Source organism: Mesoplodon densirostris, chromosome 4 (assembly GCF_025265405.1).
Source record: "Mesoplodon densirostris isolate mMesDen1 chromosome 4, mMesDen1 primary haplotype, whole genome shotgun sequence".
Classification (NCBI taxonomy): Eukaryota; Metazoa; Chordata; class Mammalia; order Artiodactyla; family Ziphiidae; genus Mesoplodon; species Mesoplodon densirostris.
Window position 1 is genome coordinate 93,323,136 of NC_082664.1, and position 25,717 is coordinate 93,348,852.

At 38.1% G+C, this 25,717-nt stretch overlaps 1 protein-coding gene across 1 annotated transcript in view; it reads right to left on the reverse strand.

Moving 5' to 3' along the window:
- Positions 1 to 25,717, reverse strand: part of FBN1 (fibrillin 1) — a 254,966-nt gene that overhangs the window by 96,199 nt on the left and 133,050 nt on the right. Inside the window, exons 11-23 of the mRNA XM_060096792.1 lie at positions 22,205 to 22,384; positions 21,430 to 21,570; positions 19,599 to 19,718; positions 16,446 to 16,571; positions 14,683 to 14,805; positions 11,319 to 11,441; positions 10,073 to 10,225; positions 6,179 to 6,232; positions 4,457 to 4,582; positions 1,957 to 2,082; positions 1,274 to 1,393; positions 914 to 1,051; positions 19 to 69 (exon numbers count right to left, since the gene is read on the reverse strand). Coding sequence (XP_059952775.1) covers positions 19 to 69; positions 914 to 1,051; positions 1,274 to 1,393; positions 1,957 to 2,082; positions 4,457 to 4,582; positions 6,179 to 6,232; positions 10,073 to 10,225; positions 11,319 to 11,441; positions 14,683 to 14,805; positions 16,446 to 16,571; positions 19,599 to 19,718; positions 21,430 to 21,570; positions 22,205 to 22,384 — 1,581 coding nt within the window. The remainder of the gene's footprint in view (positions 1 to 18; positions 70 to 913; positions 1,052 to 1,273; positions 1,394 to 1,956; positions 2,083 to 4,456; positions 4,583 to 6,178; positions 6,233 to 10,072; positions 10,226 to 11,318; positions 11,442 to 14,682; positions 14,806 to 16,445; positions 16,572 to 19,598; positions 19,719 to 21,429; positions 21,571 to 22,204; positions 22,385 to 25,717) is intronic.

Here is a 25,717-nt window from a genome sequence, read left to right on the forward strand (position 1 = left end):
ATAAATAATCATAAATACCTTCACACTGTGTTCCTTTAATTCTTGAATAGCCTTTACCACATATGGGATCTGTACCAAAAAAACAAACAAAAAGCAAAAAACAAATTTGAGATAACAATATCCAGACTTTGTATGACATGGTATAAGAAACATGAAAGAGGACCTTTAACATGAAATTGATTTTATTGCTATGAATAAGTCTGAGACGACAAAGTGTCTCTGAGATTGCACAGGTGAAGGAGAAGAATGAAATGTCTCCTTGAATAAAGCTCAATTCATCTGAGATATCCTAAAAGACCCAAAGGTACCCTAAAGATCAAACTAAGATGATGACTAAGAAGGAAATTGACTCGATTTCTCTCTTGCTATTAGCCCTAAAATCTGAATCACACTATAGGATTACTGTAACATGGATGTGGAAAACAAAGTCTAGAACTGGAAGATCTCATGCCCTGCAGCATTCACACTATATAAATGCACACATTTATATATCTAAACATTGAATCAGCAAGGCTCTCAAACCTCAGCTTTGCAACAACTTTAGTTTAGTGATGAACAGTGGTGCCTTTACATCAATCATTTTGAGGGGAAGAAAATCTGCGCCTGTAAAAAGTTCAGGACCCCTAATCATGAGGTTCCTGAGAGAGCCAATAGGAATTGCTGATCTAGGAAAGCAACTCCAGATAACTACATTACAGTGTGGTGATGGAAAACAATACATTAACCAAATCACATAAAATTATTGTCCTTGACACTTCTCTTAGTTTCCTATTCAGCCACATGTTTCATTGAGGTCATCAGAATGAAATCTTCTAAAATTCCCATGTGAGCCTAAATGAACAAAGTTCTCGGCTTCCCCTTTCCGAGCAAAGTGCCCAGTGAGCACAGGAGCTGCAGCACCTGTTTCTCTTACCAACTTGGCATGGGGTGCACGGACTCCCCCAAGCAGCACCAAGGGACGAACAACACTGGGACTTTAACGTGGCTCCATTGATGTTGATCTCACATCGCCCATCAATGACAGTCTGCCAACAAGTGCCCTTGATGGTTTCTGCAGGGGCAAGGGGGTGATGATATTTAATAGACAATAGAATCTACATCAAAAATTCAAACATGTGCATTGGAATTACAGCAAGAATAGCATCATGAAACAAGGAATAATGATCATTTAAAACTTTGTTCTTCCATACTGAAACCCTTTTGCAATAAAAGCAGACATTAAATACAGCAGCACTGATAGACATAGGAAAATCATTCTCAGAAAGACAAATACCTATGCAGATGGTTTTTGTTGGATCCAAAGTACTTTCGGAAGAACATTCACAAATAAAAGAGCCTGGGCTGTTCTTGCAGACTCCATTAATGCAAGGATTTGATTCACATTCATCAATGTCTGAAACAAAAACAGGTCTACATTACTGCTAAAAACTAATCTTGGGCACAAATGAATATTTAAACTTTGGTCTCATTTTCTCCCACATATTCTTCATTAGATAGTAAATCTGACCTAGATAGATTTTTTTTTCTAGGCCAGATGGAATGCCAAAAATAGTAACTGAGCACATCTCTATGTGCAGCACATGGCTGAATCTTTTTATTCAGAAAATCTGGAGCAAATGTAAGTGTGATTTCTGAATTACTAACTCAAATAGCACATATTTAATATTTTCATCATCTATTAAATGATGGCAAATAAAATGCCAATTGTAGCAAATACAAAGTGAATACTTTTAAATGGCATTTGAATGCAAAATAAATGGCAAATAAAATACCAATTGCAGGTAAGTACCATCAGTAGCTTACAAAGTGCATAAGAGTGTCATTTAGGATCACAGAATCTCAACGAAGTGATACAACTGTCTAAAATAGAAGTGACTCTAATTTACCTTCGTGGTTTTCCAGTGGCGTTCCAAAAGGCAGCAAAGTAGATGGTATAAGAACAAAAACACATCTTACCTTCACAAGTTTTTAGGTCAGGTTTGTATATAAATCCCTTGGGGCAGGTACAGACAAAACTTCCAGGAGTATTTCTACATTGTCCATTGTCACAGAGTAGACTATTCAATACACATTCATTAATATCTGGAAAACCAAAAAACATAAACTTTTAAAAGATCCCATCCTTTGCATGCAATTTCTTTGCATTTTTAGGCTAAGTTTTTAAGGTCATAATGATATGATTAATTCAACGAAAGAGGCAAAACTCCTCTACCATTGATCTTTGCTGAAATTACCTATTTTAGGAAAATAGGGGCTTGAGCTGATTATCTATACTAGGTATCTACAAAGTCTAAAGTCACCAGACACTATTTAATTCTCTTCTTTCTTTAGCAGGAAGAAAACCTAGATTTGCTGGAAATCATAAATATTTATATAATTGTTTCACTGTACCAGAATTAAAAGGACTAATCCTATTGTTTTAAGGAACTAAATAAATATTTAGAGAGTATGGTCCATTTTTGATAAGTATTAGTTCCAGGATGGGTGTCTCTTCTTTAGAATAATTTAAGTGGTCTCCAGTTATGTTTATAAAGTATGAAGCAATCTGTAGAGTTTATAATTGTCATGAGGAATTAAGACTCGAGATTCAGAGAGCTGAGGAAAATTCCTTGCTTTCAGCTGAATAATAGGCAAGTCTGATGCAAAACCAAACTTTTGATATGTATTACTTAGATAATTTAGGAAATGTAGAACTTAAACAGTTTGTTATACCTCTTTGAGCTAAAGTACATCACTCAGCCCACAAAATAGACTACATATTCACAAGAGACGTTTTATACATTGAGAGATTCTGCTTAGATTACCATTAGACAAGCTAGTAGCACTTACATAAAGGATACATAAATTCAGCACTGGAGAGCTGCATGGGTCCACAGCAGTAAATAAAATTAAATCAGCAACTAACAGTTGTTCCTTGGTATCTGCAGGGGATCGGTTCCAGCACCAGGTTACCAAAATCTGTGGATGCTCAAGCCCCTTATATAAAATGGCATAGTACTAGCATATAACCTATGCACATCCTCCCATATGCTTTAAATCATCTCTAGATTACTTATAATACCTAACACAATGTAAATACTATGTAAATAGTTGCTGGTATATGGCAAATTCAAGTTTTGCTTTGGGGAACTTCTGGAATTTTTTTTCAAATATTTTCAATCTGAGGTTGGTTAGATACGTGAATGCAAAACTCGCAGATATGGAGGGCTGTGTTTACAAGGTTCTTAAAATATGGGAAAATCAAGTATAAAGTTACGTATTGTCTGAGCAAATAGCATGCTGAGAATTCTGTCAAAATCATATAAGGAATGCTAATACTTCCCAAAAAGGTCAATATTGCAATTCTTAAACTTTGATGATGTCAGAAGAACCTGGAACTTTAATTTGAGGAATTGAAGATTAAGATATAAAATAGCCAGTCCCTGGAACTCTGTGGGAAGTGGCTGGAGCGGATCTTTGATTCCTAGCTTCACACCTCTGAACATAATCTGAAATATGAACATACTTCTGACCTGATGATAATGGGCCCAACTTTGGAGTAGACACTAAAGCACTGAAGGAAGAATCCCTTCTGCCTCCCAAACTCTCCCTTTTGCGTGATTTTTGGATGAAGCTAAAACATCTCTGTGCCTTTCTGGCCTGCCCAAATAAATAATGATTTTTCATGTCTGCCAATGTAGAGAGGCTCCTACAGGAAAATGAAATAGTAAAACTTTTTTTTGAGTTGAGTCGAGTTTGAAAGTACCATGTATGCTCATGTAACAACTGTACCCCCCAAAAAGGGCCCTAAAATTAAGGGTGTGAGAGAGAAAGTAATCATTTTTCAAAATTCAACTGTAGACCATAAAGAAGGAAGGGGCAGGTTTAGGCCAGCAATAAAAGTTAGGGAGAGAAAAAGAAACCTGCAGTCGAAAGAAGAGGGTTTTGTGATAAACCTGTGGGCTCCCATGACCTGCTTCTATCCTCCATTTTTTTAGGTACTTGTTTAGCCTGAAACTCAGGTGAAAGCTGATTTAAATGGTGGGGAGAGAAGATACTTTGATTTACTGTGAGTTCTTTTTATGTGAGTACAAATGCCACATAGTTAGAAGGAAAGCAGGTGAAAATGCTCAGAGTAAGATTTCTGCTGTTTTGAAAATAACTGCTATATCTACTTTGTGCATAATGACAATTAGCAGTGCCCTAATAACAAAGGCACCTAGTAGGGGCAGCACTTGGCTTCAACCTGCGCAACTAGAGAACTGCATGCTGTATGAGAGGGACAGTTGCCATGTTCCATCCTTTACATAGTTAAACAAAAGATATAAATTGTCAGGATTCAGCTATGCTGACACCCAAAGTGTAGAGCATCCATTTGTCCAGTCCTTTAAGCTACTCAAGAGCAGTTTCCCTCAAGCAACAAAAGAAAGAATGCATGATGCATGAAATGTCTTAGAAAACAGGTGAAACATCTTACCAACACAATTTTTCCCAGATGAATCCACTTCATATCCTGAATTGCAAATACATTTGTAGGTTCCACGGAGATTTTCACAAATTCCATTTGGGCAAATATCAGGATCTAATGCACATTCATTTATATCTACACCACAAAAAAAGTTCAAAATCATTAACATTCTAAAGTAAACATCAAATGAACTATCAAAAAATAACATTACAATAACTGTAAAGACCTTAGGACCTCATGAAAATAATGTTTCTCCTTGATGAGAAAGTTGATCCCTTTTTCTCACTACAAGATATTCTGACTCAGTCTTCCTTCCACCAGTCCCTGAGAGGAGCTTGGCATCTGAGCTAGAACTACAAGATTACCAATCCTTAGTCAAGAGGAGAACTCCTGGACTTCTTCTTGTCCAAACATCAAGGTGGAAAGGTTGATCAAATACAGAGCCCAGGGTCCTACAACTGGTCTCCCTGCCATCAGCCTGTCCTTCTTCAATCTACATTCTACACTGCCACCAGACTTAACGGCCTAAAACCAAGGTGACTGTGTCATTCTCATGGTTCAGACTTCCGTAGGTTCGACAGTATTCTTAAGATTAAATTAAAATATGAACTCTTTATTCACTTTAAATCTCTTACTCTGCCATAAACACATAATGCCCTCTTCACTCTGTGTGGGAAAGGTCTGGAGCAAACCTACACATTGGTCCGAAGCTTGCTCAACTACCACCTGCTCTGGAGAAGCCTCTGCTACTCTGTCCAGATGAGGCTGGGTCCTCCTCTTCCGTTTGCTCACAGCCTGAGGAGAGCTCTAATAGTCAAGGGTGATGCCAAGTGACAGTCAGTGAGTGGCTAGTCTCAAATCTTGTTGCCTGACTCTTCTATAAATCAAGGTTGACCTTTTTTTTTTTTCCTTATCCAGGTCCCTATCACAACTTATTTATTCCCCACTAACTCCTTACTCATTATACATTTCCTTACTTCTCCTCTTTTCTCCTCCAAATATCCACCTCACCCTTTCTTTATCCAAACATAATAATGAAATCAATCAAGAGAATGAACTGACAATCAATTCAGTCAGTCTATTTTTTCCCAGAATGCTCTTGAATCAAATCATTTAGTTTTTTATTAATAAAGTAATCCCTTCCTTTTTCTTGTCACTATTTTTACACTTGTTTCAATTCTCCCCTTTAATTCCTTTCATGGCACCAGGATTTCTCTACTTCTAACTTCTACACTTAAACATTTCATTTTCTTCTCACTCAGTTAATTGCTATCACCACCTGCTACAAAACACAAGATGGCTCCCTACTGCCATCTGAGAATGACTGAGCACTTGACCACTGAGAAAGTGTTCAAAATGTGCATAGGTTCAATTGAGCTCGTAACCCTGAATTGTACTCGATAGTGGTAGATCCAAAGGAGGGCCAGGCTGCCCCTTCTCATGAATGAGCCACCATGGTCACTGTATCTCATTCACATCAGTGACCCTGGGAGAGCACCCAACCCTTCAGTAATGAGTGCCACACCCACACCCAGTAATCCCAGGACCCGCTGTGCCATAGCTGTTCTGCCACTGGGGGCTTCTAGGTGTCCCAGGTAGATCACGCAGTGATGGCCAGAGAGGGGGGTCGGACCAGACTGGTGTAAAGGGACCAAGTGGAAACCCACAGGAAGGCCCAGTGCTGCCTCTGCACATGCTTAGTAAATTTCAAAACAAGTCCTAAGTCCTTACCACTGCCTGCTGACGTCATTCCTGGCCCACTGCTGCAGAGCGCCTGATATTCCGCTGCAATAAATTAACAGATAGTAAATGATTCCCTTGTTTGCAGAACAGGTCAATCCTGCCCTTGGCTTTGCACACATCATTTCCTCCAAAGTGAGTGGAACTGAAATAAAGTGGTAACGGAAAAGGAGGCATCTCCTAGGGGAGTCACACCAGGCTCCTATTTTAAAGGCTCCGCAATCACCGTGGAAAACGACTTATAAGGATATCCGCGAGTTCCAGCAATTCCTTGTGCAAGCACTTTCGGAAAAGGTGTTTTGCCTATGGCTTGATTTTTTTCACCAGGGAACACTTTACACTTACAGTGAAATGTGCCTGTTAAAATGTGGTTTCTTAACTGTTAATAAAACTCTCTCCCACCATCTTGGAAATAAATTCTTTTCTTAGTTTGAGCTATTTTTTTCAGTACAATCAAGTTCTTAACATTTTCTCATTTCTCTCTGCAAATTCTCTAGCCTCCCCTCACAAGAATAACACGGTATCTACACTTGCATTTATGTGTTTTTTTTTTTTTTTTTTTTTTTTTTTTGCGGTATGCGGGCCTCTCACTGTTGTGGCCTCTCCCGTTGCGGAGCACAGGCTCCGGACGCGCAGGCCCAGCGGCCATGGCTCACGGGCCCAGCCGCTCCGCGGCATATGGGATCCTCCCAGACCGGGGCACGAACCCGTATCCCCTGCATCGGCAGGCGGACTCTCAACCACTGCGCCACCAGGGAGGCCCTATGTGTATTTTTAAAGTTAATATTTATCAGGATGCCAGATTCATTCTATTATATAAATCCATAGGAAATGTATTGCATAATGTACTGGATCTTACTGAAGAAATGGAGGTATTATAGAATATGTTCCCAAATTTGTGATGGAATCAGATTTCTATTTCTTAAAATTGATGCAATGCTTTATACACAATTCCAACAATATTTAGATAAACCTAAGAGTGAATGATGGAAATGGAGAACTAACAGGAGCCACACTTAATCCAAGGAAAAGAAACTAAATTTCCCTTAGTTGCCCATGGTTTCTGGCAACTACAGAATCTCATGGTCAAATGCAGATCATTTGTGCTTAGGTGGCAGGAGAAGTGAATATTAGGGATGTGGCTTTTTTACATAGCACCTGTACCTCGGTGCCGAAGCAAATAGTTCCTATACCTCCACATTCTAGAAAATTGCATTCCTGATGACAGGGGGTGCAAAGGAGTTATACAGATTAAAAAATGAAGGTTGACTCCTTCAGAGCCTCTGTCTTCTACCAAACATAAATTTGAGAAAAGTGGTGAAATCCCTTAATTTTTAAATCATCTTAAAAGGAGCCAAAAAGGGAAAAAAATGGGAAGGTGGCTGCCATTGTGTTTGAAAGCCAGGGACTGGCAGCAGAAAGAAATACATCCTCTTTATTGTCTCACATCAGCAATTAATTAAAGCACTTGTGAACTAGTGTAACTAATAAAACAGGAAAAACAAAATCATGCCAGTTTTGCTGAAAGCAGTTTTATAATTAGTGTTAAATTAGCTGATGCTTAGCCTACATGGAAGCAAATTATTGTCATTATTCTTTTCCATTTGGGCAGGATCTGGTACTAGACTCTGTAGTGAATTCAGATCAGCATGGGTTTGAATGGTAGAAATAGAAATGGTACCAATGGTACCAAAAAGCTTATTGCTGAGGGTCTTGGGAGCAAGCCCTTTCCCTTCTCTAGTTCCCTCCTATATAAAGTGTAGAAAATGATACCCAACTCACGTGGTAGTGCTGTAGATTTACTGAGAGTACATGTAAAGTGCTCAGCACAACTCAAGCACTTAATAAATGGTAGGTGTTGCTGAGCTAACTCACTGTTGCGCCATGGAGACAGTGGAATGAAGACAGAAGAGAAAATTCCTAATCATTACTCTTCTGTGGCTTTAACTGACCAATTTCTACAAGGAGTAAATGCTCAGCAGCCAGTGAGATGTATCTACAAATATAGTTTATTTGACTTCCAGAGCACAAAGATGAGCTTTAGATGTTAAGTGGTTAGAATTTCTCATTAAATTGACTAAAGATATTCCTTCTGGATATTTCCAGTCCCCTTTAAAATTTCCTCTCTCCTGAAATAAGGGACATCCTACATTTCAATCCTTCATGATTTGGCATTTTCACCTATCAAAGAGGTGGAGAAACCAAACGGGATGGAACTATTTCCACATGTGGACCACTTTTGTGTAAATTGATTCAAATATAAAACAGAAGGTAGTGGAACTGAGCTTCAAATGTAACTCTCTTTAAGCTTTACCACTTAAAGAAATTTGGTTTCTTTGGGTCATCTTTTATGTTTCATTTTCCTATGTAGCATAAGAATTCTTTGGAGATGTAATTGGTCCAGAGGAAAATGTAAAAACAAAAAACTATATGTACCAAGGATCCTGGATTCTAAGCTTTGGCTATTCTACTCATTCAGGACATGGACAAATCACCTATATCCTTGTACCAGTTTTTAGGATACCCATCTATCTTGTAAATTCAAAGTATGCAAGGAAAGTACTTTGAAAAATTAAAGTAACAAACTTTACTTTAAAAGGATGATATTAATAATATACAACTGTAAAGTTGCATGGAAGTATATTTTTAGATAGAATTATATTTGTATACTATATAATCGAAGTATTATTGCAAACATGTATTTAATTGTTAGTAATCATATATAAAATGACTGGGTGAAGCAAGTCATCCAGAATAAAGCTTTCTTTCTTTAACTGGCATTTCCCCATTTTAAAGACTTTTAAAGTCTTCCACTTAACTTTCTCTAACTTCTCATAATACATTTTAATTTCTGTCTGATTTCAAATATTATCATTTTCAAAATGGCAAATGTTTAAAAATTGTGAGTTCGTCTTTAATAGATAGTATCTAGGCCAGAAATGAACTAACTGAACCTTAGATGTAAACCAACCAATCAGAGCTACATGGTTTCAAAATTAGGACTTATTCTATTTTAGGACATTAGAAGTCAACTGCCAAGCTACCTTAAAATTACGTTCAAATGTTGACAGTCTATTGCTTTCATTTCAATAAACTCTTTTTGCCTTACAAACAGAAATAATTTACAACTGGAGAGGATCTTCTGGATTACCTAAGACAATTCATTTCATAGATGAAAAAAAGTGAAGATCCCTTTTCCATATTATTCTATTTTATAATTGTTTACTAATGTAAGCCATCTCAAATCCTTTTGAAATTAGGGGAGAAAAATTCCTAAATAAACAAAAATCCACAAAAAACTGAACCTCCAATTAAGTAATTTGTCTGCCTGTGGCTGGGGAGCAGAATTCTGACTCACTGACCAGTTTTCTTTTCGTTATGCCATGTCACTCAAATTGAGAAAAACACTTTTTCCCTAGAGTTGAATAAAATCATTTAGGAAAAGCACACCTAAACCAGCATGAAGGATTTGAACAAAATTCACAAATGGCCTTTTGGAAAAAAGTTGGAAACATTCAGGTAATCTGAAAATTATTTACTTTTACACTCTGTAGAATTCTGCTTTTATAATAGTTCCTACAAAATGTAAACACTGTGAAGCTACTTTAGAAAACGAGGCAAGTCGCACATACCCTAAAGAGCATGACTATTACTGAGGTGAAGGAGTTCAGATGGGAGGCATGAATGTGCTGCCTAATCCAAGTGACGGCTGGGCCTGTGAGGAAGTCTGAGCAGAGGCTGAGCAGCCCCTGCCAAGACCCCAGCAAGGCACATGACGCACCTGGAGAGCAGACGCAATCTTACCCCGTGACTTCCAAAAGTGCAAAGACTGCAGATGGTGGCGGAAGGCTGGGAGTACTAGGGCATCCCCATGACACGACATACCTGAATTCTGTGAAGGACACGGTTGGCAAGGTTCCCCAAAAGCATACTCGGTGCTGGCACAACAGCACTCAGATTTGGTAACAGCACCAAACAAGGGTTTGACACACTGGCCTCTCTTGTATCCACCGTAGCATGTGCTCCGCATGTGTGTGTCTACACAGGAAGAAGCATCTGTCATCATACTATCACTTCAAACAGATGGGAACCCCCCAGGTCAAAGTTGAAGCTGGTTTTATTTAGCCATTGTCCCTGTTCTAACTCACAGAGAATGCCTCTGGTATTAGGTCCCAATAGAAAACAAAATGAAACAAATCATTCTGCATTCAGCTTCCAAGCACTGGAAACCAATTACTAGACTCTTTCAGTTCTCTAGGGACTATTAAGGTTTACCCAACTGTGAGGTCCTTAAGGGCTAGGATTATACCTCACTCATTTTTTTCTTCCCCAGGAGTGTACAGAGAAGGCACTTAATAAATGCTGAATGAATGATGGATGACCATTCAATCTCACCTTATGATAAATAAGATCTTTATTAGAAATACAGACCACCTCAAAATAAACATGCAATTATTAAATATCTGAATTAGATGTACTTTCAAAAAGGAGGATGTTTAATCTGTAAAAGGTTCATTTATACAAATCTGCAGATATTGGTCTAACTAAGCAGTATCATCTTTACCACCAGGAGGGGATTTCCAGCTATGTCCAATCCTCTCCCAATTCAAAGGGTCTACCGACTACTTTGCTTAAACATAATTTGGAAAAACTTTGTATCTATTTATCAACAAATCTCAAACTTCTTATAAAGCCACATAAAACTATTATCATATAAGTTTCTTACTTATACATATCCTCCTTTGCATTCTATACCTCCCTTGGAACATTTAATTCCCTAGATGAAAATGAAATGTTCACCATGAGATAATGGGCATATACAGGTCAATTTCAAAGACCATTATTAACAAAGGAGGGTTGGAGAAAATTGAGGGCAGCTAGGTGATTAGGAAAGACAAGGGAGAAGGAGAGGTGGGGATTCCCTTGGTTTTCATTTATCTCAGCTCGTCTTTCTATCCCTTAAACTAATATCCATGTCATACAAGAAAAGAACTGACCCTGTTGGTTTGTTGCCCCACAAATATTAATTGTATCATATCTGCTACAGTCAAGTACATTTATTACTGGCGGATTTTATTGACTGACAGAGGGTGGATCTCTGTCGTACATCTAGTTACGGCTTTAACCTTACCAACACACACACGTCCATCCAGACCCACGGCCAGTCCAGGAAAGCATTCACATCGGTAGGAGCCATCAGTGTTGACACAACGCCCATTCATGCAGATCCCAGGTGTTTCACACTCGTTAATATCTGTGGTGGGGAAAAGCACTTATTAAAACTAAAGTGACTTCACACAACATTGTAAAGAAATTATACTCCAATAAAGATGTTAAAAAAAAAAGTGAAAAAAAATAAATAAAGTGACTTTATCTAAAGCCATAACATATTTACAGTTCTAAGACTTGAAAATGGGGAAGATTCACAATAATATGCAGCGTCAACAATAAAAGCTCAGTGAAATGCATTTCATTTTCCTTTGAGAGAAGAGGAACAAAAATTGAGAGAGATAAACTGTCTGAATTTATTTCTTTTCCATAGAAAGCTATTTCAATAACATTCTGCTGAGGTTTTTTTTTTTTTTTTTTTATCCAAAGTAAGAATCACAAAGGCAAAAACAGAATTGGAAGAAGAAGGAAAGTGACAGCTAAAAGACAAAGGGCCTTGTGTAATGTTTCACATGGCAGTTTTTCCAGGACTGTCAGAAATCTAGCTTGATAATAAACTACATCTTTGGCCTGGGCAGGAAGCTTCTTCTCCTTTTGGCATCAAACACCCAGACTGGTGTCCATTCCAGTATCACTCATGCCTTAACTCTCTGGGAAAATTAGAATGGCATGAGGAGACACAGAACTAAAGCCTGGATGGAACACCATAAAAAAGGAACAGAAAATGAATATAGATGATTTTGATGACAATTCCTAGCCAACAACAGCACTGTAAGCAATTGGAACCCAGCAAAGAAAAATCTCTCTTAAGCATTACAAATATTTTATAGTATCGTATGTGTATCCTTAGGGAGGCCTGGTAAAAGATTTTATTGGGCACATACTAATAATAGCAGATATTTTTCCCCCTGAACATGGTATCAAACATGTTCTATTTCCAACATGGAAATAGAAATGGTACCAAAACTGTGTTTTGGAAAACATATAACACTTAGAAACAAGTCATTTTATAACAACTCCTTTTATAATATACAACTGGTATAGGTGAATATTTCCTTTCTTCTGACCTTAAAAAGGCAAAGTGAGACTGAAACACCTCTGCGCTTTACATAGCTTGTGTTATTTGGCACAAAATATATTCAGATGGTCCAAGATTCTGTGTACAGATTGTATTTTAAAACAGCAGTTATATTTAAATATGTGAACTCAAACTGGTTCAGTTATTCAGGTCACCTTTTTGTTCAAATTGAGATCTACAGTAAAACAGTGGTGACTACAGCCTGAAACGTAATCCAAAGGTTTTTTACTGGGGACAGCGATGGAACATAGATCCAGAGGGCGTTGCTCAAAGTGAGTGGCCTCCACATTCAGAGAGTGATGAGGGAGACCAGGCTGTTCATCAGATTAGTTAACTGTAGCGATTAAATTAGCATTATTCATTCAGCTTTGAACAGTCACATCTTTGTGGGATCAGAACCAAGTGTTCAGCACTAAGAGAAAATCTTATCCCATGATATCAAGAGAAAAATGATGGAAAAGAAATTCAGCATACAAGAAATTTTTTTCTTTTTTCTTCCTTTATTCTTACTACAAGTCTGTGTATTCCATCTTCTCTATACATCAGAATAAAGATGACACAGGTAAGGATATGGAGCATTTTCCCCCTCTCTTTCTCTCTAGCTCTGATTCTTAAGCCAGAATGTTAAAGTCAGAGCAGACTTTTAATCATCAGGCACTTTCAAATGACTGGAACAATCCATTTATCAATAAGATACTAGTTCACTGATTGCAAACAGTTGCAAAACCGAGCTTCACCTATGAGGTCATAATATCTTCTGAAATAGTTACAACAGCATTATCTATTGGCCACCGTTAAAAGTCTGTAGCCTGGGTCACTGGCAGCCTATAGGTACTGAAAGTGAATCTTAGCATGCTCTGTGCATAAATAGGTAAGAGACAGGAGTGTGTGTTCTCAGAAAAGTTCTGTTCACAAAGGGACTTTCACATTTCCTTCTGTTATTTTGTTTGGAAGCCTAGTTCCAAATATTCCAGCAATCATTCCCTTCCCCTTTCTTTTTCACTTGTACAGCACTTAATCTGCACAATTTGGTGCTTTGTTGTATGCTGTCTTAATATTTCCATGCGTTAATCTTGTCTCCCCAACTATAAGTTCCTCCCAACACATAGCTCAAAAGCATGGAAACCAATTTCCTACTTCAAATTTGAAAAAAAAATACTTTTTCTTGCTGTGAAGGCAGATTTCCATGATATTAAGAGCTATTGATGTGAAGGTCATAGAGAATATAGGTAAGCAACCAAGGGCTAGAAGCTCTTTTAAGCCTAGAGAAAATACACATCACACTGAAGACTTAATACAAGGACTTAATACAAGGACACCCAGAGAAGAGGCATCATAGGACTTTTTCTTCCCTTCTCCATCTTGAATAGCCTGATGCTCTCTCTACCTTCTACATCTGAAACTATGGTTTTGAGTGTCATATTTTAACAGATACCCTGGATCTATTTTGAGTATGAGGTTCCTTGAGAAATCTGGTTGCAGCTCAGATCTTGGACACAAGGGCAATAATTACTCATCCTTGACCCCATTAGGCAGAGACACTAAGCACAAATTTAACTTCTTCTCCTGATAACTCCAGTTATCTCCTGATAACTCTTCTCAGGACCCGAATTTTCAACAGCACAAATAAAAATCTTCATTTTGCTTCACTACTTGGAGCAATAAGATTATTGCAAAAGTTACAAAGCTAAATAATGGCTCCTGGTTCCTTTATTTCTTCTGCTTAATCCTGTATCCCTTTTTTGCTTCTGTGATTTGATAAAGCTTAAATAAATTGTGTTTCTTAAGGTATCTGGAGGAAATTATGAAGAAGAGATCACCGCAATAAGAGTCTACAATATTTTGTCCAGGTGAAGATGTAAGAGGTGGCAAATGACAGCCATCAAGAAGCCAACTGTCATTATTCCTCAACTGTAAGGAAGAGGCAGAACTCAGCTTATTTAAAAAGATGCGCACAGCTGTTGGTAGTCCAAATGGTAGTTCAGTTTCTCATTCATTAGCTATGGAGCCTATCAGGCTCATTTGAGAAGACACCAAACATCCTTTCTGAAGTAAGAACAGCCTTCTGGGCATAAATCGTAGCTCCCTGGATGGCTGGATTTAAGGAGGAGTCCCAGTCAGGTTTCTTAGTACAGAGTTAGGGGTACTTTAAATAGGGAGAATCAATAAGGAAAGGTGGTAGCTCTAAGCAATGTAGAGAGGAGAAAAAACGGGTGAAGAATATGATTTAGAGTTCTATAGCACAAACCTTTACAATAACGCCCATCTGATGCAAGCTGAAATCCAGGTTTGCAAATACATTTAAAACTGCCATCTTCATTGATACACATTCCATTAAGGCACATATTCCTTATGCTGCATTCATCCATATCTGAAAAATACAAAAGATATATTTTCTTATGGCCAGACGAGTAAGCTTACAAAGGAAGCCAATCTGGATCAATATAATTCTGTTTCGTCACATTTCTTTACTTTTTGTTATTATTGTCTAAGGTTAATTTTCATCCAAATTATAGCTTACAAAGAGAAGAGTGGCCATATGAAATATGTATCTCAAGTTCTCAATTTTTGACATGTGCATGCAAACTATAGGGCTAAATTTATTTTAGGACATGTGTGTATATATATACATATATACTTACACAAGCATATACGTATATATGTAATATGTATATGCACATATATGTGTATATGTATATACACATGTATATGTATTAGACTCAATATATATCTATGAAATTTCATATAAGTATATTTTTTCATATAAATATATATATGAAATTTAACTCAATAAAAGCTACCAAGGCTCTTTTAGGAACAGCAGTTTACAAACTGAAAGGTGTGTTAACAGCCTGATGGTTATATTTACAGATCCACATTACTTCTAATATACTGAAAATAAAAACAAAATCCGAACTAAGAATGATGAAATGTGAAATGTATTTAGGCTACTTCTTGATTCTTTAAAAAGTAGAAACCAGAGAACTGCTTGTAGTTTGAAGCAATTTTAAATAGGGATAGGAAAAATGTATTTTAAAAATGCAAGACTTGACTATAGAGTATAGCCATGACAGCTAACCTTTAGGATCCCTTGAGCATACAGATATTTCTTTAAATTCATCAGTATGCTATTTTATTTAATATTACAGCTGTCTTAGGAGGCACTTGCTCTTCTAGACACAGTGTGTTTTCACTTACAGGCTTTAGTCAGACCGAAGTAATTTATGATTTTTTCTTTTTTAAACAAGACTCTATCCCAACTGAGAATTTTGGCATTAAGTCTTTGAATTGAATCACTGAGATAATATTCTGCCAAAAATGTTTCTAAGAACAATTTTGAAATTCCTTTAATGTATGAATAGATTCTTGGGATCTTTCCCGAAGACACTGGGAAAGATGATAAGGAGCATTCTTCATTTTTTGCTAAAGGTCTAAGAAGTGGAAACTCATCAATAATTGTCACATTTTCAATTTAGGGGAGAAAAGGCAGGGAAAAAGACAAAATGAAACAGCCCAATTCAAAGTGAGGTGATTAATTCAAGAGGCAATACAAAGGGCTGACACTCGTCAACATTTCTCACAAATTTTACACTTTCAGATATTCATTAGTAATACTTCATTACTACATAGACACTTTAAACAAAAGGATTATAAGTGACAGAAGAATATATGAGATTAGGTGTGTCCTATTTTTTTAATGTACAAATTCTGATTGTATAAAATTTGGAAGTAATGATTTATGCTACAAAAGTTTCATCACCAGGAATATTTAAATAGCAAGCTCTGCTCCTATATTTACAATGTTATTTGACTCAAACAAATGTGAATTAAAGGAACTAATACTGTTGAAAGTTAGGCATCCTCCCAGATAACAATAGGTGAATATATATTCGATACTTTGACCTTTCACTCAATGTTTGACTTGGTCTTGTTAAAGACTTTTGATACTGAAACTGCAATGGAATAGGGGAATGACATGATTATACTGTAATTATTATTACACTATATTACCTTCACAGTTCTTCCCATCACGCGTAACATGAAATCCTGCATTACACACACAATGGAAACTGCCATCTGTGTTGATGCAACGTCCGTTATTGCAGATACGGCCATTCTGTAAACATTCATCAATGTCTAAAATTGAAGTCAAAAAGGAAGAAATAGCTTTATTTAGGGGATTTTAAATTATTTTATTTCTTCCTCTCACCATCTCTAAACTCATGATCTTAGTCTTGGGTTTTGATTACTAAATAATATTCTTCAACGTAAACTCAGTATTAAATAATATAAAATTTAGGGTTACTAATAAAAGTTTGAAAGACATATGAAAGAAAAAAATGCCAACATAATAGCATTTAATTTAACGTTACTTTCTAATAAGACTCCCTAAATCTCAGTTCTGTAAACAAAATAGGTTCTTTTTCACCATTTTCCTAGGTAATTCAATGAGCCAGTATATATCACTATTTACAATGAACTTTGGCTGGTGTCTTTTAAGACATGATCAAAAAGGCAGATCTGCTGTTAGCTGTATCAGAACAGTTAAACAGAAATGCCATTAAAAAAAAAAAACAATTTAAAAACCTAATTCCATCTGAAAACCGTCAATCATTTGACTCTGAAATGTCTACCTTCCTTATGGCAGTTCTGGTCCAAATACAGTTTTATTTGCTTATATATTCTTAGTCTCTTTTATAACTTTATGAGTATTCTATCTAACAAACAAGATATTGGTACTATGGGGGCGTTTCCCCTTTTTTCTTTCATGTTTAATATTATGCCAAAGTAAACAACAGAGCATGATATGGAAGTGTTAAAAATGACAATAACTCAAATAACCCTCATCTGATCTCTCATTTAAAGATTAGTAATTAACCTAAAGTGGACAACGAGTTACCCTGGATTATCTATCCCCCCTCAGTTTCTAGGCTACATGCCTGGATGAACATCAAAAATGATGAACACAAACCACCTTGTCTACAGAGCATACAACCTTTGCCAGGGCTTATTCCCCAGGAGATAGAGGCCAGGGCACTGAGCAGAGTTGGATGGGAGCAGACCTACCCATGCAGAGCTGAGGCCATGTGCCTGGGTACAAGAGCCCTAAACATCCTTTGGACGACAAGAATGTGCATTCATGGCATACTGGTTATTCTGTCTACTCTGTGTCTGCACGGTGTCTTGTGGTTGACCCTCAGACGCACTTTCTTTCTGGGCAGATCCAGCAGTGGTTTCCACACGAGTCATTGGACTAGCTGAGGCAGTCTGGGCTTTTCTTCTGTCTGATCTTTGTGCCAACAACCTACAATCTTTTTCTCTCTCGTTTATTTCTTAATCCTTACTAAAATCTGACCTGCTCCACACTCCAAAAAATAGTAAAAGCTGCATATTCTTCAGCAGACTTTTTTTTTAAAGATTTTATAATCTACTTTTTTTTTTTTTTTAGGATTCTATAATCTATGGGGGCCCAAGGATAAAATAAACAGGATAAAGACTTCAGCTTTTTCTCTCCTCACTAATTTGAAAATGCCATCGGGCTCCTGCTGCCTTACAAAAATAAATGAAAAGCTTGCCATTCAAAGTCTCTACCGTGTTTCTGTATGTTTCTCCTGTCCCCTCTGTTCAGTTCCTCGTGTCCTTCTCAGCTAAGTATACAGCCTTTCTGACCATTCTGAGGCAACTTTCATCCACCCCCAAATGTGATCATGTTATCAACTTCTTGTGCTTGGGCTAAACTTCGCACTAGCTCTTAAAGAAGACAGTGCTTGAGGCTTTTAGGTGATCTTCAGTCTCTAATAAACTAAGTCTCAGAGTGATGATAATAACATGCACCTACACTGATTGGCCCCTGCCGCAGCTGAGTGCTCTCAAGAATGTCTTCTATTTGCTTATTTAGTAGTGCTGTCTTCTGAAACACTGGTTTCGGTTTATCTTCCATGATTGCAAAATGCCTCGTATACTGTTTGTACGTGCTGATTATTTTAAACAATAGTTAAAAAGAAGGTTCTAGACTCAGTTAAAAATTCACACTATATTTGTAATTCAGTAAGTAGGCCATTAATAGAAATATTAACAGATTGAAATGCTGTGCTCCAGGTTTTTCTGCTCAAAATTGCCATTTATAAGTAGTGTACTAAAATACACTGATGGCAAGAAATCCCTAAGTCAGAACCAAATTCAAAGATTTTGAAAACAGTCACTAATAAAAAATAAAAACATCTGTATGCCTTCAACTAATATGAAGAACTTTTGCTAAAAGAGGCAAATAAAATTAACTCATTAATGGCTGACAAATTTTTAAAGTGATACAAACCTCCCTATCTTCCCTTGTATTTAATTTCAACAGAGTTCTGTTGCTTTTATCTGGCTTTACTGATCAATGATAACAGATCATTCTGTGCCCAACTTATAGAGATATAGATATTTGAGTCCCCTGAGGTGGGGCGCGTATCTTAATTATTTCTGGGGTGCATATCTTAATTATTTCTATCTCAGAAACTCAGTACATCAAAGTCATCCAATAAGAGGTATATTGGGTGGCTTAATAAGTCAATTAATAAACAAATCTGAAGGGAAATTTTTGTGAGGGAACTTTATAGCAGTGCTTCTCAAACTTTAACATGCGTAAGGGTCCCTGGAAGATCTTGTTAAAATGCTGATTTTGATTCAGCAAGTCTCAAGTGGGACCTGAGATGCTGCATTTCCAACTGGCTCCCAGGTGATGCTGCCGCTGACTACACGGAATAAGCAGCAAGAACTTACAGGCACTTCTTATCCTTCAGGCCTTTCTATGAAGCAATTAATTGTGTAAAATTTCACCTGAAACTTTTCTCAGTTTCTGTGTCAACAAAGGACAACCCCATTCCCTAGCTCTTGGATTAAAAGTTAAGACAATATAGTGATGAGGCAAAAAAAAAAAAAAAGGAAGCGAAAAGAAGATATTTCCACAGGCACAGAAACATCTTTTAAAATAACTTGAATGTTTGCCAGATTTTATGATGCTATCCTTCAGAGTAACAATTTCTGGAATTAAGTGCAAAAAAGCAATGGGAGCATATTAGCCTCTCCCGGCAAGGGTTATTCAGACTCCACGGAATTCCTTCAAAGCCAACTCCTTACTTAGCATACATGTCCGACGTGCCAAGCTAGGACCATACGTACCTCGGCACTCTGTCCGGGTAAGTGTGCTCTGATAGCCAGGTCGGCACTGACAGGTGTAGGAGCCCTGGGTATTAATACACTCGCCACCAGCACAAGGGTTTTTCTCACATTCATCAACATCTGCAAAACACAGTATATTTCAGTAAGACATTAGATCGCAGTAACTCATAACTCTAAGACCATTTTACTGGTTTCCTTTACATGCTAAAACACTTTCCTTTTAAGAAATAAATAGCATAATGAAAAGATCTTTTTTTCTTTCCACTACAATAACAGTGTCACCAGCCACTTTAACTGGTTGAGCAGTTAGAATGTATTATTTTCCTGTGTCATTTTTCAGAGAAAAATGCCAAATACGCAGCAACTCAACACTCCAAGCCAATAAACATTTTCTCTTCCTTGGGTCTGACATAAGGGAATCAAACAGACTAATATTTCAGAAGTGGCTTCTGGACAGAATTCTGAGTGTCTCTTGAAGCTCAATTTTTCAATGAAAAGAAGACCTAACCATATCTAAGCATTCCTTTCTGAGTTCCACTATGAATATTACAACAAACCGTGAAGCTGTTTTTGTTTAAAGGGCAATTCTCACCCACCATCAAGGCTGCTACCACCTCCAGCCCGCCCCTAGACAGGCTCCCACTAGTTTTACACTCATTTAGAGTGTATCAGTTTACTTACAGGTAAACCGGTTTTTATTCCTCTGTTTGTGAAGATGAGGAAGCTAAAGCTTATGGAAGAGAACCCACTTGTCCGAACTCACATGCTTCTTGTGGCAGATGCAAGTCTGATCTCACAACCCTGAGCTAGACGTTCCCTTTGCCTTTCCTACCCAGCTCTGGATGACCTCTCAGGATTGGAGGACTCTCTCCTAACACGCTACTCGAAGGGGCTTTTATATCACCAGGAAACTATATAGCATGAGAAACCAAGAACTACTTATTTCTGCCTGATTCATAACTGGAACTGGGATTTATAATAGACCTAAGAGAGCAGTTTATTTTTTAAAAATTAGATGGCAACTGGGTGTTCTTATCCAATCCAACAAATTATCCTTGTGTTACATTTCCTTCCTTCACTAGCTTAACTGCCTTATCAACAACTTGAAGTTCCTTGCTTCAGTTCCTTGCTAACTAGAGATAGCTGGTAAGTTATCCATTCAGATTAGTAAACCATGCAAAGTTTCATAATTTGGGGATATTTCTAATGCTTTATTTTAATGGTCAGGCTTCGATAGGATGGCTTAAGTTAGAGTTACCAGCAATGCCTTGAATGTGTTTTACAATGAAAGTTAAAAGTCACTACAGTAGGCATAATAATGCCCCCCCAATATGTTCATGTCCTAACGCCCAGAACCTGTGAATATGCTACATGGCAAGGGGAATTAAGTTGCTAATCAGCGGAATCCATCCCTCCTGGATTATATACAGATGGGCCCAATGTAATCACAAAGATCCTTAAACGTGTTAGAAGGAATGCAAAGAGAGAACCAGAGAGTTAGAGATTTGAAGATGCTACACCACTGGTTTTGAAGATGAAGAAACAGGCCCTCAGCCAAGGAATACAGACGGCTTCTAAATGCCGGAAAAGGCAAAGAAATGGATTCTCTCCAAGAGCCTCGAAAAGGAACACAGCCCTGCCGACACCTTGATTTTAGCCCAGAAATACCTGTGTCGGACTTCTAGCCTATAGAAATATAAGATAATAAATCTGTGCTGTTTTAAGCCACTAAGTTTGAGACAATTTGTTATAGCAGCCATAGAAAACCTATACAGTAATGGAACAGCACTGCAGCAGCCTCTTGGTGCCAAGATAGTGGTCTATCACGTACCAATGCACTCCCCACGGAGGTCCAGCTGGAATCCTTTGTTGCACTCACACCGGTAGCTCCCAGGAGTTGGGATGCAGCGTCCATTTTGACAGAGATAGCGAAACAGCTGGCAGTAATCAGTGACGTTGACTGGCAGCACCCCTGAAGGAATAACACGAAACCCCATTAAAATTATGTCTAACTAGGGCATCTTCCACCAGCACTGAATCCAGTAATAATGGGCAAGATGCTGAATCATAAAGGAAGGAGGACACTCTGGGCAAAGGTCGCCTGGCGTCAACAGAGCATGTTTCCATTCTCGCTTACAGAGAGCACCTGTGCACTGTGGCGCATGCTGCCAGGTACCAAGGCCTCGCTGTACCCTCCTCCTCTGCCCGCTTCTCCCCACCGCTCCCTCCGCCTCACTCTCAGGCTTCAAGCGCAGGGAAGCAACAAAGGCAGTGAGTTACTGGCATTTAACTATTTGCAAAACTGCTTTGCATGATATATAACCCAAAGGGTAATCTTATGCCTCCTCTATGAATTCATCCTGTGAATCAGATTGAAATTTCTCCCACAACATCAAGAGCAAAAGGACATTAATCTCTGGAGAATATGAAACTGCCCATTTTCCTTTATGCAACAGGCCAGTTGAGAAACTTATATACTACACTCTGTAAATGAAATCTTTAAGGATTGGTTAAACTTACTTAATGACTTGAACAGCATAAACAACAACAAAAAAGTTAACCTGATTAATGCAAGAAATGTAATTAGATGACTTTTGAGCTCTTACTTGGTGGTTCCCGAGATGGATATGGATATTCCACTGGTGGTCGAGGGATTGTAATCTGAGGTCCAGGAGGAAAGCCAGGAGGAACAGGGTGAACTGGAGGAATGGGGCCAAGGGGTGGGGAAGGATATCCTGGCCTCTCGGGAATTACGATAGGGACAGAGCACAGCTTGTTGAAATCCTCTGGAAAAAAAAAAAAAAACACAACAAACAGCTGAGGGGTAGCATATGCCATAGGCCCATAGAAGTCATCCTTACTTTGTAAAGAAATTTTGAATAGAATTGATCATCAAACCACGTAGGTCAATTGGAGAAAAGGAAAAAAGCCAACTGACTTGGCTTTTTTCCCCAAGTCAGCATTCCTAAAACCTACAGCAGCAACCAGACTGGAACAAGAATTCAAAACTGGAACCAAGCTCCCCAGAGCGTGTACCACATGTCCCTCCTAAAACCTAGGAAGTCTTTACCTATGTCAAAATTCACCTCAAGGAAGAATAGAATAAAATGCCATGATCTCCACCCAGTCTTCCCACCTGTGGATCCCACGGGACTCTAAAGAGCACACGTTTTAGTGCTTGGATTTTATTTTATATGCCTTGGGAAGTCACTGGTAGTCTTCTGCGGGGGTGGGACATGATCAGATGAACATTTTCAGAAGATCATTCTCACTGGCATTTGGAGACTGTACTGGAGGGAGGTAAGACTGCTGCAGAAGACCAAGGGCAAGACAAGGATGGTTGGACAAGGGAGCCAGTGCTGGAACTGGACAGAAATAAACACATTTGAAGATTATTTTAGAGATGAATGGGCTATGTTTGGGGAAGGAGTAAATGTCAGAGCTGAGGGAATAGGAAATCAAGAATGACTTCTAGTTTTCCAGTTGAGCAGCAGGGTAGACATTACTGCCGTTTGCTGAGATGGGAAAAACTGTGATGGGAGCAGCTTTGGTGGGTAAAAGCTATACGTTGAGCATATGAATTTTGAGATATCAGACATCCACATGGAGATGTCACAAAGCAGTTTTCAAAGAGAGTTTGAAGCCTAGAGAAGAAGTCAGGGCTGCTGCTAAGTTTTGGGTTTATCAGTAGATAGGCGTCATTTAAAGCCACTCATTTTCATGTTTCCTACAAATAGCCATATTTTGTCACAGTTCCCTTCTATAAGTAAACTATATAATTTTTTAAATTTCTTTTTTCCCTCTTTCCAGAATGTTGATTATTTATTACCTCTGTCACACAGGGATTCTCCCATAGGTACTTTCTATACTAGCTTCATCCATTAATAGAAATTAGGCGAGTATTTTTATTTTCCTTGTGGACTAGAATCTGACTTATTCTATGACACAGTGATATGTCGTACTGAAATGTATTCATATTTCAACCTCATGGGACCTTCTGTCCATTTACATTTGGTTAAACATACCTTGTACCTTGTACCTTGTTGTTTTTTTCTGGTCCATTACTAAAGCTTTTTCAATCATATTTGACATTTCCAACTCAGGTTAAGTTTATGTTTTCAGAGAATTCTACTACTGCACTATTTATCTGGAATTTCAACCCACAAAGGTTCTGTAGTACTTGACTGTATTTGGAAAGGATTTATATATTGTTTATGCTTCCCTGAATCAGGATGCTACAATCCCTACTGTCAAACCACAGTGATCTTCCTTATAGAATTATCACCTGGACGTGCCATACCCATCATTTCCTGGCTACCTGCTTTCTACCAACTCTCTACCACTAAGACTGTGCAGTCTCTGAAGTCAAGGATCGTGTCTAACTCATGACGAAATCCCACTCTCAGCCTCACCTGGAAAACTGCACAGAAGAGGAATTTATTAACTATGTTGGATCTAGTTGAATGGCAATTGTACTTATTAGCTTCCAAGCACCAATCAATCTCTTTTTTTAGTCTTTTAGGATTTCTATAAAAGAAGTTGGATAGCTTATCAGCATTTCTGCTAACTAGGTGGGTATATTATTTTAAGCATGCCATTAAATTCATCTCAACCTCTCCATGAAAGTGTATCAGGCTGGGTTCTGTACTTTTTCCTACTTTCTTCAGCTTAATAACTTTCCGTTGAGCCCCTTTACATTCAGAATCAGCAACCGGGGGCTGATTTTGTTCAACTGACGTCCAACTTTCCTATCTCCATTTAACCCGGAGATGATACGGATTCTTTTTTAAAGTGAAAAGCTGACCAATCTGAAATAATCCTTCCTATGTCATCACTCTCCATAAGTTAAGAAACCAGAGCTCTGTACTACTGGTACTGGACCATTGGAACAAACAAATACAACTGCCTGCAAATTAGTTTGCTCTATCCATCTGCTCTGCTCTGGGCCTGTCTCAGGGTTGTTCATCTTTCAGTGGTACCCTTTGGGAGAACAGCTCCCTGCAAAGTTACATAGGGGAACCGGGCCTTCTGCTCCATGAGTCCCAAAGTAGGTCTTCAGCACCTAAGCCTACTCTAGTCCTCTCTCTTCTATTCAAGGTCTCAACATAGGAAAGAAGCCACATCAGTGCTGCTGATTCCTAAGTTAACATATACATTTAAAAATTGATTTTCCTGGTATCCAAGCAGTATGTCTTAGTAGAAAGTCATGTGCTTCTAAACAGTGACCTACTAAATGGTCCCCCTAGTGAACTAAGAAGGGTGCCTTATATTTTTAGGCCAGAGACAGTCAAAATACATGGCAAAATATATGACCTGTTATATGTTAAAATTTATTGAAAGATTTTCTTGCTTCTTTAGTCCACACACATAATTCTCAGTAATAAATAGAAATTTAAAAATAACATCCGTGAGCAGGTCTATAACCCATGATAATGGGGCATTCATATTCTGTGAATAGCACACTCTGAAGTATTTCATTAGCTCTACATTCATCCATCCGCATCTTGATTTTCTCCCCTAAAGTTTCCTGATTTAAACATACTTTTCAGGAACCAGATTGAGAAGAAGTTATTACCCCAATTTTTACTTAGAACTGGTGGGAAAGACGTCAACTAGTAAGTTGTACACTCTGCGTGAATGCCTCCCATCAGCAAGTTCTCGCTAAGTACCAGAGAAGCGTTAAAAAATTAGAAGGAATAAGGCACTATAATGATGACTGAAACCCCCTAATGAGATTTATTAACTAGTAAAAAACTATATATGAACACACCTAGGCACAAACCTGAGCAGATGGGATCTGTATCACAGCAACAGTACAAACCTAGAGCACTGAGCAAGAAGGCAGCCCTTTCAGCAGTGGTGGTCTTGGGATGTACAGGGATTAGGTCATATCTGAGAGGAAACTCAACCAACAGGAGGGCGTATAACAGGCAGAGGTAGCAGGGCTGGGGAGTAGGGAGTAAGGACCTGAACTGGGGAGAAGTTTGGAGAAAAAAGAATATTTGAGTTTAGAAATGCTCAGACTGGGTTCAAGGAAAGCTGGCTTGCATAATTTAATTAGAAAATAAAGTTACTATAAAGAACAAGAATTAAAAGATGAACGGGGATCAGATTTGGGG